General features: G+C 42.4%; 1 protein-coding gene across 11 annotated transcripts in view; it reads left to right on the forward strand.

Annotated features, from left to right (window-relative positions):
- AKAP13 (A-kinase anchoring protein 13) overlaps nucleotides 1-13,542 on the forward strand; it is a 201,322-nt gene that overhangs the window by 136,328 nt on the left and 51,452 nt on the right. For all 11 annotated transcript variants that reach the window (XM_085070408.1, XM_085070415.1, XM_085070412.1 and 8 more), the window contains 2 exons: nucleotides 8,823-8,904; nucleotides 12,555-12,691. In XM_085070408.1, the coding sequence (XP_084926534.1) occupies nucleotides 8,823-8,904; nucleotides 12,555-12,691 (219 nt within the window). The remainder of the gene's footprint in view (nucleotides 1-8,822; nucleotides 8,905-12,554; nucleotides 12,692-13,542) is intronic.

A 13,542-nucleotide genomic window follows, 5' to 3' on the forward strand; every position in this document is an offset into this window, starting at 1 on the left:
TTTTTGAACTCTCAGGTTACTGATGCTTGTTGAGGATTGAATCCCATGGTATTCAGTCTCTAGACACCATAAGAGTCATTAAAAATGTTGTTGTATTATGCACACTGTAGTTCTGTGAAATAATAATTCTTGGGGGGAGACCTGCTACCCCTGACAATCTTGGTTGCCAATAAAAAGCAAAATCTTTTTCTTTATAAAGAGTATCTGAATGCGTGGGTTGAAATACAATCCAAAAGAACTATCCAACTTCAGTGTTTCTGATGCCATCAGTTCCTTAAATAAGTTTTTGTTCAGCAAAGCTTAGCTTTTATAACAAAATGTGGCTCTTGTTAGTTCCAACTAGTATTTTCCTAATTGAGTTTCAGAACTGTGGGTTATACTGTCTGTTCCTGCAAATGACTCAGTGTCCATATATGTGTGCTTGTGTGCACGCATTGCTGCTCCCAACATGGGCTGTACAGGCTGCAGATGTTTAAAACAGGAGGGTGCTGGTGAGAGCTGCAGCTACAATCAGCTTCAGCTCGATTTTCAGTCATTCTTCATGTTTTCTCTGGTTTCTATAACATAACTGGTAGATGAAATTAAATTTTGATGATCTAGGGATCCAAGCCAGCGCTCGAGTGCGTCAGTGGCAGATCATCTCTTGACGTTAATGGGAGTTGGATCAGGCTCTTAATGAGGGAGCTGGGGGTGGGGTTTCTGTTGGGTTTGGTTTTCATTAAAATACTGAAATAAAACTGTACCTTATCTAGGTCATTGTATTTTGGGGAGTTAAGAGGACAGGGTTTCTTAAGTATTGAAAAGCAAGTACATGTCTTTAGAGCAAAAGCAAACCCAAATCGGCTCCATCAGGAGTGCCTGAGCTGATGAAATTTTAATGCAATACCTGCAAAGCACCAAACAGCTTTCACTTTGGCTGCAGGTTGACTCAGACCAGCTGTCATTTCTTTGAGTGGTAGATGAATATGTTCTTTGCTTCATTTTAAGATGGGGAACTCAGTAATCATGGAATTGTTTAGGTTTAGAAGAGAATTGTTTATGTTCAGAAGACCCTTAAGATCACCAAGACCAGCCACTAACCCAGGACTGTCAAGCCCACCTCTAAAAACCATGTCCCTCAGTGCCACGTCTACACATCTTCTAAATACCTCCAGGGATGGTGACTCAATCATGGCATAGGGAGGAAAATCAGCTCTGAAAAAGGACAATGGGAACAAGTGGTGAACAAAGAAGATCTTATGCCATTTTGGGTGCTAAATGTTTATAGATGAGATGATATTTGCGTTGATTGCATCCATTCTTAGACACAGTCACAAAAGAATTTTGGTTCCTACGCATTATTTTGCAATGCACGTGTCTTCTGAAGGGCCACCGTCTTGAGGCTCAAATTTTCCATGTTTAGATTGTGCCTGAAACAGTGGCTTGCAAAGTTATGAAAAAAATGAACCTCAGCAATTTTGAGGGTTGATGCACACAATTATTTTTGGCTTTAGCATAGTTTCTTCCTCCTTCCCCCATTTGAAAAAGCGAGAGGCAGCAGGTTAGCAGCAGCATCCCAGCCTCTGTCAGAGGTAGGGCTTCATCCTAGGAGAAATTCCTTTCTGTGATGGAGGTGAGGCCCTGGCACAGCTTGTCCAGAGAAGCTGTGGAATGCTCCATCCCTGAAGGTGTTCAAGGCCAGGCTGGATGGTGATTTGAGCACCCTGATCTCATGGAAGTTGTCCCTGTCCATGGGAGAGGTGTTAGAACTGGATCATCTTCAAGGTCCCTTCCAACCCAAACCATCCTATGATTCCATGATTCCATGTCCTTCACTGGCTGCTGGAGCAATGCAAACTGGATGAACTTGGATCCTGAACTTAGTGGTTTGCCACTGCGCAGGGAAGCCTGGATGATGCAGAAATGACACAAAAATCTGCTGTCATCATTCCTGCTGGGATTGCATTGTAGCAGATGAGGGAGAAGTTGTGGGGTGTGTGGGATGTCTGCTTGTCTGAACACTTTGCTGAGCTCCAAGCAGCTACGTGCAGGGTAAAGCAGGCTGTGCTATGTTACTGCAAGCCCAAAATGGGAAGTCTCAGTGTGCCCATGTGTGCCTTGGCAGCCCTGTCTCATTTTTATGTTGTGCCTCCCACCACAAATACAACTATTTAGGGACAGGATACGAAAACCACACTGGCTGGCACCTTGCAAATACATGTGAAGTCAGACAGCCCTTCAAGTGGGGATGAACAGAGGCAGTGCTTTGCAGAGTTACAGAGTAAGAACTGGGCTTGCTTTGGGAGAGGGAGACTGAGCAATCACAGCTGGGAATGTTTTCTAAGGTTTTGCCTCCATCTGCATTTCACCTCTGTGTGTGAATACTTAAGCTGTTAAGGGTAGGCACCAGGAGTAAATTTTTTTCACAACTGGGGCAGCAAGGTTTGATTTTTCTGCTTTCCAGGTAAATTGATCCCATCCAGCTTCCAGTTAAAGATTAGAACATTATTCATGAAATTAAAAACAGCATTAATAATTAATCAAGGCATTTTGAAATTAAAGGGACAGCACATTAAATTAGTTGTTCTGCTCCCTGGCTGCTCTGGTAGCTCTACCCCAGCACCAGAAGAAGATCCTCGGGAATGAACCCTGCCCACCTAAGGCAAAGTGCCATTTGCAGCCTCCTAAACTAAAAGTAGTATGTGGAGGAGTCCCCAAATTAACTGAAACTAGGCTTCCTTCCATTGTACATTGCAGCTTTTTCTTCTTTATTGACACAGAAGCAAGTTAATCCCTTCTTTGGGGTTGTTCTGGGGGAAGCACATCCCCAGGTGACTGGTATGCTGTGTCCATGGAACTTTGTGGGCCTAAAATGACTCTGAGCTTTAATCCTCATCTGTCCATGCTGTTCTGGTTATTGAAAGAAGGAAGGAGAGAATTGTCATAGAATGACTGAGAGAGTTTTTGAGTTTTTCTGTTTGTGTCTCATGTAGAATTAGGACTGGAAGGGCAACTTAAATGAATTTATTGTGTTTTCACATGAGGCACATACATTTCTGTGGGAATTTTGCTCCCATATTAGTTGAGATGGTTTTTATGCAAAGCCAATGCTGTTATTTTTAAAGCTTAATTAAAGTTTGTTGACTTTTAGTTTTGCTGGTGGAGGACATCCCAGTGCTAAGGGCTGGAAAATGTACTTGGGGCACATGTTCCTTTCCCCAGTTGGGACTTTGCCAGGAGGATAAATGCACTCTAGGAATTCAGTGTTGCTCTTGCACCATAAAGAGCTAATTTATTCAGTCATGTAACATGGCCTGTGCTTGTAAGAGCCTTTTTTGGTGAAATCCTTTAATGCAGTTTTCTATTGCAGTACTGCTGGCTTGTTGCTGTGAGGTCAGTTTGGACCTTCTGGCAAAAATATTGTCCTGATATTGTGTCATTAGTTATATAAAGGTAAAAGTCTCAGTGTAGCAAGTTCACAGTGCTAGAAGAAAAATCTCCATAGAAATCATTGCAGAAATGCAAGTGTTGTCCCTTTTGGCATACACTGGAGAATGTCTTTGTGTTCTGCATCCACCTGTTAATATCTTCCCCCAAAGCTAAGAAAATACACAGGTAGATTACAAAAAAAAAATTAAATGAAAATAAATCTGGAATTAGCAAGCAAATTGATATGTCTGCTCGTAATATTGTCTGGCAAGATGATTGCCAAAGCAGTGATTGTTGCTCTTGATGAGAGTTTTGTGTGTATGGAGTCTTTCTGCAGCAACAGATGTCAAAAGAAAACAGTGGAAATTCCTTCCCCAGATGCCCCATCCTTCATGCTTCTTTTCAAATTGTTTTGCAGGATTTTGAAAGGTGATTTTTGTGAAGGGGGTAAATCAACTGTTGCTTTACTTTCTAGTGCAGGAATTGCAGGCAAGTGGATAATTTCATTGTAGATGGAATTGTAAAACAGTTAAAAGTTGATCAGCATAAACACTGAATTTCAGTTTTGTGTACAAATTTCTTTAATCCTATAAGAAATTTTCAGGAACAGGGAGTTCGTAGAAAATAATTACAATATGCATAGAACTTTAAAAAAAATCATTGTATAATTTCTGCTTATGAAAGAAATTAGCTTTAATTGAATTTAGAATATTGCTTTTATCTCTTACTTTTATTCTACAATGAATATTTAAAATGGATATTATTCAGTGTGGTGCACAAGTACTTAATGATACACTAAGCAAGCTACAATTACTTTCCTGAATATTTTCCTATGTGCACTGGTATCTGGTTTTAGCTGCAAGGTAGATCATGGTCTGGAAGCTGGGGAAAATAAAAGGAGAAGAATGGAAACTTGCAAATTTAGGACAAAGTTAAAGTGGTATGGAGGGAAGATGAATCTCTAGGGATGTGCTAGGAAATGAAAGTTAAAGTCATCTGGTTGCTTGTGCTCTGGAGATGCTGATTTATATCATGACCAGTGAGGCTGACAAGTGCAAACTTTTGCAATAGGGAAAGATTTCCCGAGAGGTCAGCGTGTTCTCTTTATTGTGAAATGGAAGGCAAGAAGAGTTCAAATAAAACCAGAGGGAGAGAAAAAGGACATTTCCTGCTGGAATTGTAGGAGAGGTAGAAAGGAGCCAGGTAGTCCCTGGTCCCCGAAATGCCTGTTCCTAGTGAGCCTCCAGCACATGGCTCTGCCATGGGTGTTGCTGCAGTGTCTTTGACAGGAATATCCTGATCCTGGTTTTATGGGCAGGCATCACACTGGAGTGGATTAGATAACTCCTTGTCCAAGACCAAGGGGAGAGGAAGGAAGAGCCTGGGAATGGAGTCTGGGGTCACTCAGTGTTCCTGCAGGACAGAGCACACCTCATCCCTGGGTGTCTCACAGCTTGTCCAGTGCCATCCTTTTCTTATGCATGAAGTCACATCAAGTTTCAAGTTCAGCGTCTGCAGCATGATGTCCCTGAGACTCAGGAAATACCTGTGTGTGCCCAGAAAGAGCAATGGAACCATCTGCTGCTCCCAGCTCCAGCTGCTGTCCTAAAGGCCTCTTTGAACATTTAGCCTGCTGCTGTTTCACAGGCAAACAGAAAATCCTCCGGGATTGTCTTCGGTGCCTGGGGTTGTGCTTCCATGATTCATTCTGTGTCTGAGCTACAGATAAACACATTCAGGCTTCTGTATGGAAAAATAGCTGGTTCTCTCCTGGCATTTCTTCAAAAGCTGTGGATTGAAACTCAGTTCCCAGAGGCTGTTTCATATTCCCTTTGCTGCTGGAACAGCACTGCATCCTCTGCTCCTGCCACAGAGACTTGGGATGCCTGGAATCAATGAGCTATAATCAGTGTGGGCAAGAAAGAAAGTGTGGGGCTTTTATCATCTTCTGTGGCCACCAGCCTGTGGTCCTGTTGTTGGGCTTCTCTCAGCAAAACAAGAAACTGGGGGGAAAGGGTGGAATTTTCTCACATGTAATGCACACGTGTCTGTAAAAACCCGAGACAAGCTCATTTCAAATTTCTCCATACTGGTGCATTCCCCAACCCCTGATGTTCAGGTGCTTTTATAAAGGCAATTTCCTCTGTAGCTCTTATTGTCTATGCCCATAGTCACTAGTCCTGAGTAAACAGCAGCAGAATTCAGGTGTTGAGGAGGGGTCCCACTATTTGGTGTTGGGCTGTGGACAGTGGGGTTTGTGTTTTGAGTATCTATGGACCACCCAGTTTCCCAAGAGCATGCAGTAAACCTCCCTCAAATCCTGTCTGGGCTCGTTTTGGCCCAGGGAATACTTGTATATAGTAGTGGTTTCCTTTGTTTTTGTTTTGATGGTGATTATTATTTTTCCTGAATTAGGGCTACTGAGATAAATATTTAGTTTCTAATGTTTTATTTTGTACATAATCAGGTATATCTGAAGCAGCACCTTAAACCTCAGTGTTACTCTCTCATTACTTTTTTAATAGAGAAAAGCAGACGTTTTCAATACTTGGCAAAGCCACAGGACTGAGGAGAGAGCTGGCTGGGAAATGGGAAAAACGCTCAAATCTTTTTTGAAAAAATGCCAACGTCTATAATGCATTTTCAGTGAATGACTCAATTGGTTCTATTAAAGGAAAATATATAATGTTAATTCAGCCTAATATGGCTTATTCAACAGACAGCTTGAACTTCTTCATGTTTTGCTTTCTGACTGCTAATTATTGAATGGGATGTTTAATTATTGATTTCCAGTAGTGGACATCAGTATAAATCAGGAGTAGTTCCTTTAAATTTGATGGAGATTTGTTTAAAAGTAAAAAGGGTTAGACTCAATATGATGAGGAAGGAGTTAGGTGCAAGTCAGTCAGAAGGAGGCAGAATTTGATTTTGTGTCTGAAATGGGTAATTCCTTCATTTGTGTGGACTTGAACACATTTGCATTTGTCCTTCTATGTGTGTTCTGCCTCAACCTCTAGATTTGCCTTTAATAAAATATAGGAAAGTGTGGTGCAAATTTATTCTTCTTTGTCTGGAGAGAAAAGAATAATAGCATGGTATTTATTGACTTTACAGTCATAAAGTGGTATTTATTGACTTTGCAGCTCTTTTAATACTAAAAAAAATAAATTCTCTAGTTAAGTTTAGAGGCTAATATTAGACATCACACAGCCTTGATGAGAACAGGGAATGTCTTCTGTTGAAAGAATCAGAATGTGACCATGCAACAGTTAAAATGCAAAATCCTTATGTCACTTTGGAAAACAAAAAAATAATTGTTTTGAAGTTTTGCTTACAAAAAACTTTCTCAGACTGACTACTGCTTCTCTTTCCCTTGCTGCCTCTTATTTAATATAGATGTACTGCATGTAAAAGGGAGAAAATGGATATACAGGTGTGTGTTGAGCAGAGGTGCAGGGATCACTGGGATCTTAGATACTTGCATGTGGAGAGGTGTGATGGGGTCTTGGGTGAATATCTGTGTAATTTACATGTATGAGCAGAGTCAGGGAGAAGTGCTGCAAAGTGTACATCATTCCTAAAGAGTAGAGCCTCCAAAATTCCATGGAGGTGGGATGGACATCCAGGTGGGACATGCACTGAGGCCACCCTGAGACCTGACTCTGGTAGAGCTCAACATCTCCTTCACCTCTCCTGGGAGACTCCTGCTCATTTTTCACCTCTCAGAACTAATCTGTTCCTTCCCTGTGTCTGTCAGCAAGAGCTGCTGACTGGGGAAGGTCATGGCATCCTCTCCACTGGAGGATCCAAGGGCACATTGGATTAAGACCTCTCAGACGATAATTGAGCCTGACTTGGCGCAGCAGACAGGGACTAGCTGACCTGTCAAAGGCCCTCCCAACCCCATTTTGTCATCACACAAGCATGGAAGAGGACAAAACCTGAGGAAGAAAAATGTGCTGTAGCAAGTAGCTGCCAGGTCTGGGGGAGTGGAGAGCAGGAGGTGAGCAGAGGTGCTGGCAGGAGCCCCTCGGGCAGGGGAGGAGCCAGCCAAGGGCTGCAGTAACTCATTCCATGACCTCAGTGAGAGAGGAAACAAGGACTTGGGTCATTAGTCAAAGCAGCACGTCAGGTCAAGGGTAAGAGAGGCTTGGCTTTGATTATTTAGGAAAATAAATAATAAGAAGGCAAACCCAGTGCGTTTCTTGACACAGGAGAAAGGAGGACATTGAGGGGATGAGAATTCAGCAAGGGACTGCAAAAATAGAGCAGGATCATGGAGGAGATTTGAACATGGGGCAGGGGGAAAAGGTAATAGTAAAAATTTGCTATTAGAAAGAGAGGAGAGGAAATTATTTTAGGAGATAAAAGGAGAACCAGGGAGAGGCTAGGAGAAATACTTAACATGTAAAATAAGACAAAGTCATCCATTTCAGAAGCTTTCTTTTAGCTACAACCTAACACGTGAGATCCTGTGTGTTGAGGCAGGTCAGGAGGGGAAATAACCTCTGGGGTTTGTGGTGTGAGACAGGTGAGATTTGCATGCATTTGGGAGTAGGTAAAGGCATTTGGCTCAAAGAAATGGCAGAAGGAGTAAAGGGGCTTACAGAGGCTGCCAGCTGCAGACAAAAGTGATGGGAAGTGACTGGTGGATGAGCCAAGGGTTGTGGATAGTCCAGCAGACTTCAGGGTCCAAATGTTGGACAGCACAGCCCGAGTGAGGAAGATGAAAGCACAGGCAGAGGGAGGAGGAGGCTGAGAAGACATCAGTCATCCTTGCTGAAAGACTAGGAGTCATGGAGAAGGTGAAGGACAGGGTGAGGTGATAAGGGCTGATGTTGAAATGAACCATGTGATGTATCTCAGCGTTCAAATGGGCGTTTCTATCATCATCAGTTCAGTTAATGCAAGCTCAAAGTGCTTCTGGTTCTCCCCATGACCTGGGCACTTCCCAAGTCCTCATTTCAGAGCACTTTGCTGTCTCTGAGGTAATTATCTGTACAGCAATATGGGTGGTAAGGAATGTCTATTCTGTATGTAGTGAACTGAGGCATAAAGCAGAAGTGTATTTTGCCTGCAGTCCCGCTACAGATGGAGGAGGGACTTGAAGCCAAGGTTATTCAGTCCTCAACTAGTAGCTTAAGCACTGACTCATCCTCCCTCTGAACTCCTTCCTTGAGCGGGAGCCACCTTGAAATCAAACTTTCCATGGAGAAATAAAGGTTTTTGGCATATTCTAATGGTTTGTTTAGTGATGCAAGAAAAAAAAATCGTACGTTACTTTTGACATTTTTATGATTGGGAAAAAATTAAGCCATAACTCTGTATGTGGTGGTTGATGCAAAGGGACATTGCAGAAGATACTACCAGGGTGAGAGTGGCCTTTCTTTGATGTGCTGTGCTGTGTTTTGCAGATAAACCGTGAGAGTTGGTGTCCCCTGGAGCCATGTCCCGACCCCTCCCTGCTGGAGCGAAAGAGAACTCGGGAGTCTCCAGGTGAGCCATGCACTCAGGGCAGCTCCAGACCAGCAGCTCTTCTCCTCACCTTTTCTATCCTTCCTTTCCTCCTTATTTTTTTGACATCCTGGCCCGGATGGGGAAAACACATAAATTAAAGAAACTGTGTAATGACTGTGCTGTGAGTCATTGTTAGCACATGGCTGCAGCACTTGACTTGCAGGGAGCTGTGTGATGTGTCACCATCTCAAATAACTCTGTGTTATGAGTGCTTCATTATTTTGATTTTTTTCCCCCCCTTTTTTTTAAATAAACCAAAAGGTGTGGTGGGACATACGGACATGGTTGTCAGCTAAAAGGACAATACGATAAAAGGAAAAAAAAATCAGAAATTCAAACTCCTAAATCCATATTTTGACCCAAATCAGTGGTTTGAGATTTTTACTTTTTTCCCCCCCTCTGAAAGTTGCTGTGGTTCCAGGCTTCAGGAAGCATGGAGGCTGCTCAGAGCCATCATTCCCACACCCTGCCCAGCAGCCGTGCCAAGCTCCCAGCCCTGCGTGCTGGCTGGTGCTTTCTGGCTCTTCCACTGGGACACAAAATCTAGCCTGGGCAAGCTTCAAAGAAGGGTTGGTGTCCAAGATGAGAAAATAAACCATTTCCTTTCATTGGATTATGCATGTTTGAAACAAATAGAGTAATTTATCAGGGCCCTGAATGGGGATTTTGCTTAGGGTGCTCATAGGAGGCTTCTTGCCCTGCTGTCCTTATGAGTAGTCATCTCACCCAAACCTCCTTTGATTTATCTGAGAGACTTGAAAGACAATGAATGACTGTAAAAGTGATATTTAAACTCAGTCTGTCAGAGTGTAGGCTAAGAAGGGATAGTGTAGGTTGGCAACCTGAGGGGCTTATCCTAAATAGAAGTTCTAGCTTGCATCGAAGTATAATAAGTGCTTTTTATATTAAAAAAAAAAAAAATTGCACTGTTTAGAAGAGTCATGAATAGTGAATAGCTATTTCAAGAGTGTTTTTACAGGATAACCTGTGATATTGCTATGTCTCTTTACTAATTGTATCTGGGAATCCTTTGCCTCTTGGTACAATATTTTTATACTTCAGGCAAGAGTTACTGCAAACCATTTCTCTGCAAAATTACATGTATTCATTTGACTTGCCAAATCTATAATAATGTATTCCTATGGATCACTATCAGTTGCACACCTGTTAATTATCTCATCCAATATTACACTATAGAAATATGATATTAATTACATAATTAGGTAGCTGTGTGTACAAATTTATATTAGTAATTACAGTGATACTTGTCTGTAACACAAGCATAAAGAGACAGGTTTTTAAATTAAATATGCTGTCCAGATGGACTGAAGCAGCAGAAAGATCTCAGGCTATGGAGGTTCTGAACCTTTTTAGAAATAATCTTATTATTGCAGATGCATCCTCTGGCTGCTCTGTGATGCTGGGCAGTGTAGAGAGGGCAAGAAAAATCTGCTAACACCTAACAGCAATAAAACCATGAGCTTTCAATATGGCTAACTTAAAAATACACTACTTGATAAAGAATTAGGCCTTTTTCATCTGCTGGAATGGCTTGCAAGGAGAGCGACCTCAGATTTTATAAGGTAACACTTTTGAAATTAAATGCCCAGAGGAGTGTAGCAGATACAGAGTTATCAGCATGGAATTGGAGGGCTCAGCCCTGGCTTGGAGGACACAAGAGTTTGGAAAATGTACAGAAGAGAGCTGCTTGGAAATGTTCTTCCTAGGGCTTTTTTCTGTGTAATTTTTTTATTTTTTTCTCTTTATATTATGCACAGAAGTGTTGCCAGGGGTGTGAGAGACAGAGCCTGGCTTTGTGCAGTGTCTGTGCAGTTCAAAACAACCCAGCAAACTGGGAAAAGGGGAGGGAGAAAATGGAGAAAAGATGCACACCTCCAACCAAAAATAAAGGAGAGTGGAGGGAAGAGAGGGTTTGGGAATGAGTTTCTCAGCACAAGTGAGCTGAGGTGTGTGGAGGGGTCACCATCACCCAGCTCCTCATTCTCCTTCCCAACCACTTCATCTCCTCTGTCCCTGGGAGGCTCCTGCAGAGGAGCCTTTGCTGCCTCTCGTGCTTTATCCTCAGGGTGAGCTATCCATCCCTCAGCACCTCTGGGCTGTCCCCACTGATTTTCCAGTGGAACGTGGCTGGAGCCCCTTTGTTTTTCAGTCTGGGCTGTGGACATGCTGTGCTGGCTGCCAGCTGGATGAGCAGCACCCTGGCCTGCGTCCTCACAGCCGCTCCGTCTCTTCTTTCCCTTCACTCCCCTCCTTCTTCTCTCCCCTCCCTTCTCCCCCTCGGTGATGGAAAAGCAGTTCAGATTTTCCAGGTTTACCGAAAGGGGAACAGGAGCAGCTGCAGCATCCAAGAAGTGCTTTTCCAATTCTCCACAGCGTGGAAATTCCTCTGTGGGGTAATGGGGTTTCCGAGTGGCTGCAACTCCCCCTGCCCTACATGGGGACAGCCCCACCACTATCAGAGTAAAGTTATTTTCTCCAGAAGTGAAGTCATTCCATTAGTTGGAATATGGCTGGGATGTTCCATAACTGCTGTCAGGCACAGATTAAGGATGGGGAAGGCAAAGAGATGACCTTAAGCTACCCAAACCTGTTGTCCTTGCACTGATATTTGAGTTTGATGTCACCAGGGATGGAGCTAGTGAGGTGTCATTTAAGAGTGAACCAATATTTTATTGCCCTTGCTCCTCTCCAGACAGCTGAGCACATTTTGGATCTGTTAGAGGAGGTTGGAAAACAGCATCTTAAACAAAAAAACAAAACAACCCAAAAAAAAAAATCCTACTAATAATTAGAAAACATTTCAAACTGGGAAAAATGCATGTTCAATTATTGCCAAAATTATCATTAATACTTATTCCTGAAGAGTGAACAAATAAAGTTTTGTACAGTCATTTCTAAGGCAAGAACTTGTCTGTTAAAAGGTTTTGGAAAGAGAGGGCTTTTGCAGGGGCTGCAGTCTAATTCTGTACTCCTGATTAACCCAGTGCAAACAGCTGGAAGCATTTGAGGGAAAAAAAGAGGTGCAACATGCTTATATTTCAATGTCAGGAGTTATGAAAGCTGAGAATTTTTTAAAAATCACTTGATTTTTGAATTTTAAAAAAGTAAAGCTTGCTGTGGAATTCACACTAGTGCTTTTTCAGTAAGAAGTATGGAAGAAGGAATTAAATAATTGTCCAAATATGCATAAAAGCACCTTGGCATTTAGAGAGAATCGATTCTTTGAGAAAGAAAGCAGATATTGACAAGTTGTATTTTTGCATTTTTTGAATATGAACCTGATGTTGCAGTTGTTGCAATCAATAGGAAATATGTAGTATATTTATCAGCACCTCAAGCTACAAGTGTTTACAGCTGTTTCATGCAGATTTTCAGTTTGCACCATGTACTTCAATGATGCACCTAAAAAGGAGTTTTAAACTCTGGAATAAATTATTTGAGAATTCCCAGGCACGGTTTTGGGAGGTGAACAAATTTATAAAGCTTCGTTTGTAAAGCTATGTGTACTGTTGCTTTTAAATCCTGGAATTCACTGAGAGAAGGCAAGTCTGATGTGGGGATGCTACAGAAAACCTCAGGTTGTGACTCTTTGTGCTTTGTTCCTGCAGAATGTGAGAACTTCTTGGAGGATGGGCTGAGTGGTGTCTGTGCCTCGTCACAGGGAGGTCTTAAAAGAGAGTCTGGGAGTGAGTCTGACCTCTTCCCCTTGCCTGGTGATGGGATGGAAGACCTTGTCTTTGGGAAGGTAAGAAAGCCTGGTTGGGATATGGTTAAAAAAGCCCCTGATAAACCCATACTGCACATACAGATCATCTTGGTTTCACTGGTGAGTTAGAAGGCTGGAAGTGATTATCCTGGAACAGAATCGATGGGAAGGATCTGGTCTCCTCCTCGGATGCAGCAACATGAGGGATATATTTACTTGCAGCAGAATTCCAAAAGCTGTGCAGCCCCCAGTGGTAAAAAAAATGAAAGTAATTTTGTCTGTCCAAAAGTAAATCAGGCACCAGAGGAGCAGTTGAAAAGGTGGATTTTCTTGCAAGGTCATTAGGGATTGCACAGACGATATGAAATCCATCTTTAACTCATGTAACAAAGAGCTTTTCTCCAGCAGACTGTGACCTCTGTGCTGACACCTTCAGATTTATGTACTGTAATTCTCAGAGGAACCAGTGCTTTTCTGTAAATTCAGTGTGATAGGAAGGAAACACTCACTCTGCATACTTCAGGCCAATTCCAGGGAATAGTTTTGTTGCCTAGGTGACATACCTCTAATGCCTGTTTGTGTGCAAGTAGAATGAAAGTGTTTTCAAGTTTGCTTAAAATCAACAACAGAAGTCATTGCTAACCTTAATCATCCCTGTGCCCTTTGTGTTGCTGAGGAGGAGGAGGAGTGGGAGAGACCTGAGAGACAGAGTTGGCCTCCTGAGCACAGGATGCTTCCTCCCTTTGGCATCAGTGTTTTGCATCTACGTCAGAGCAGTCTGAAATTATTCAGGGGGTTGTTAGGTTTTTGCTCTTGAAGAATCATCCTGCTGGTAATTTGTATTCTTCTTGGCATAAGTAGATGATGAAAGAGCACCCAGAAAGAATATA

The sequence above is a fragment of the Lichenostomus cassidix genome, chromosome 10, assembly GCF_008360975.1.
Source record: "Lichenostomus cassidix isolate B80296 chromosome 10, HeHo_3.0, whole genome shotgun sequence".
NCBI lineage: Eukaryota > Metazoa > Chordata > Aves > Passeriformes > Meliphagidae > Lichenostomus > Lichenostomus cassidix.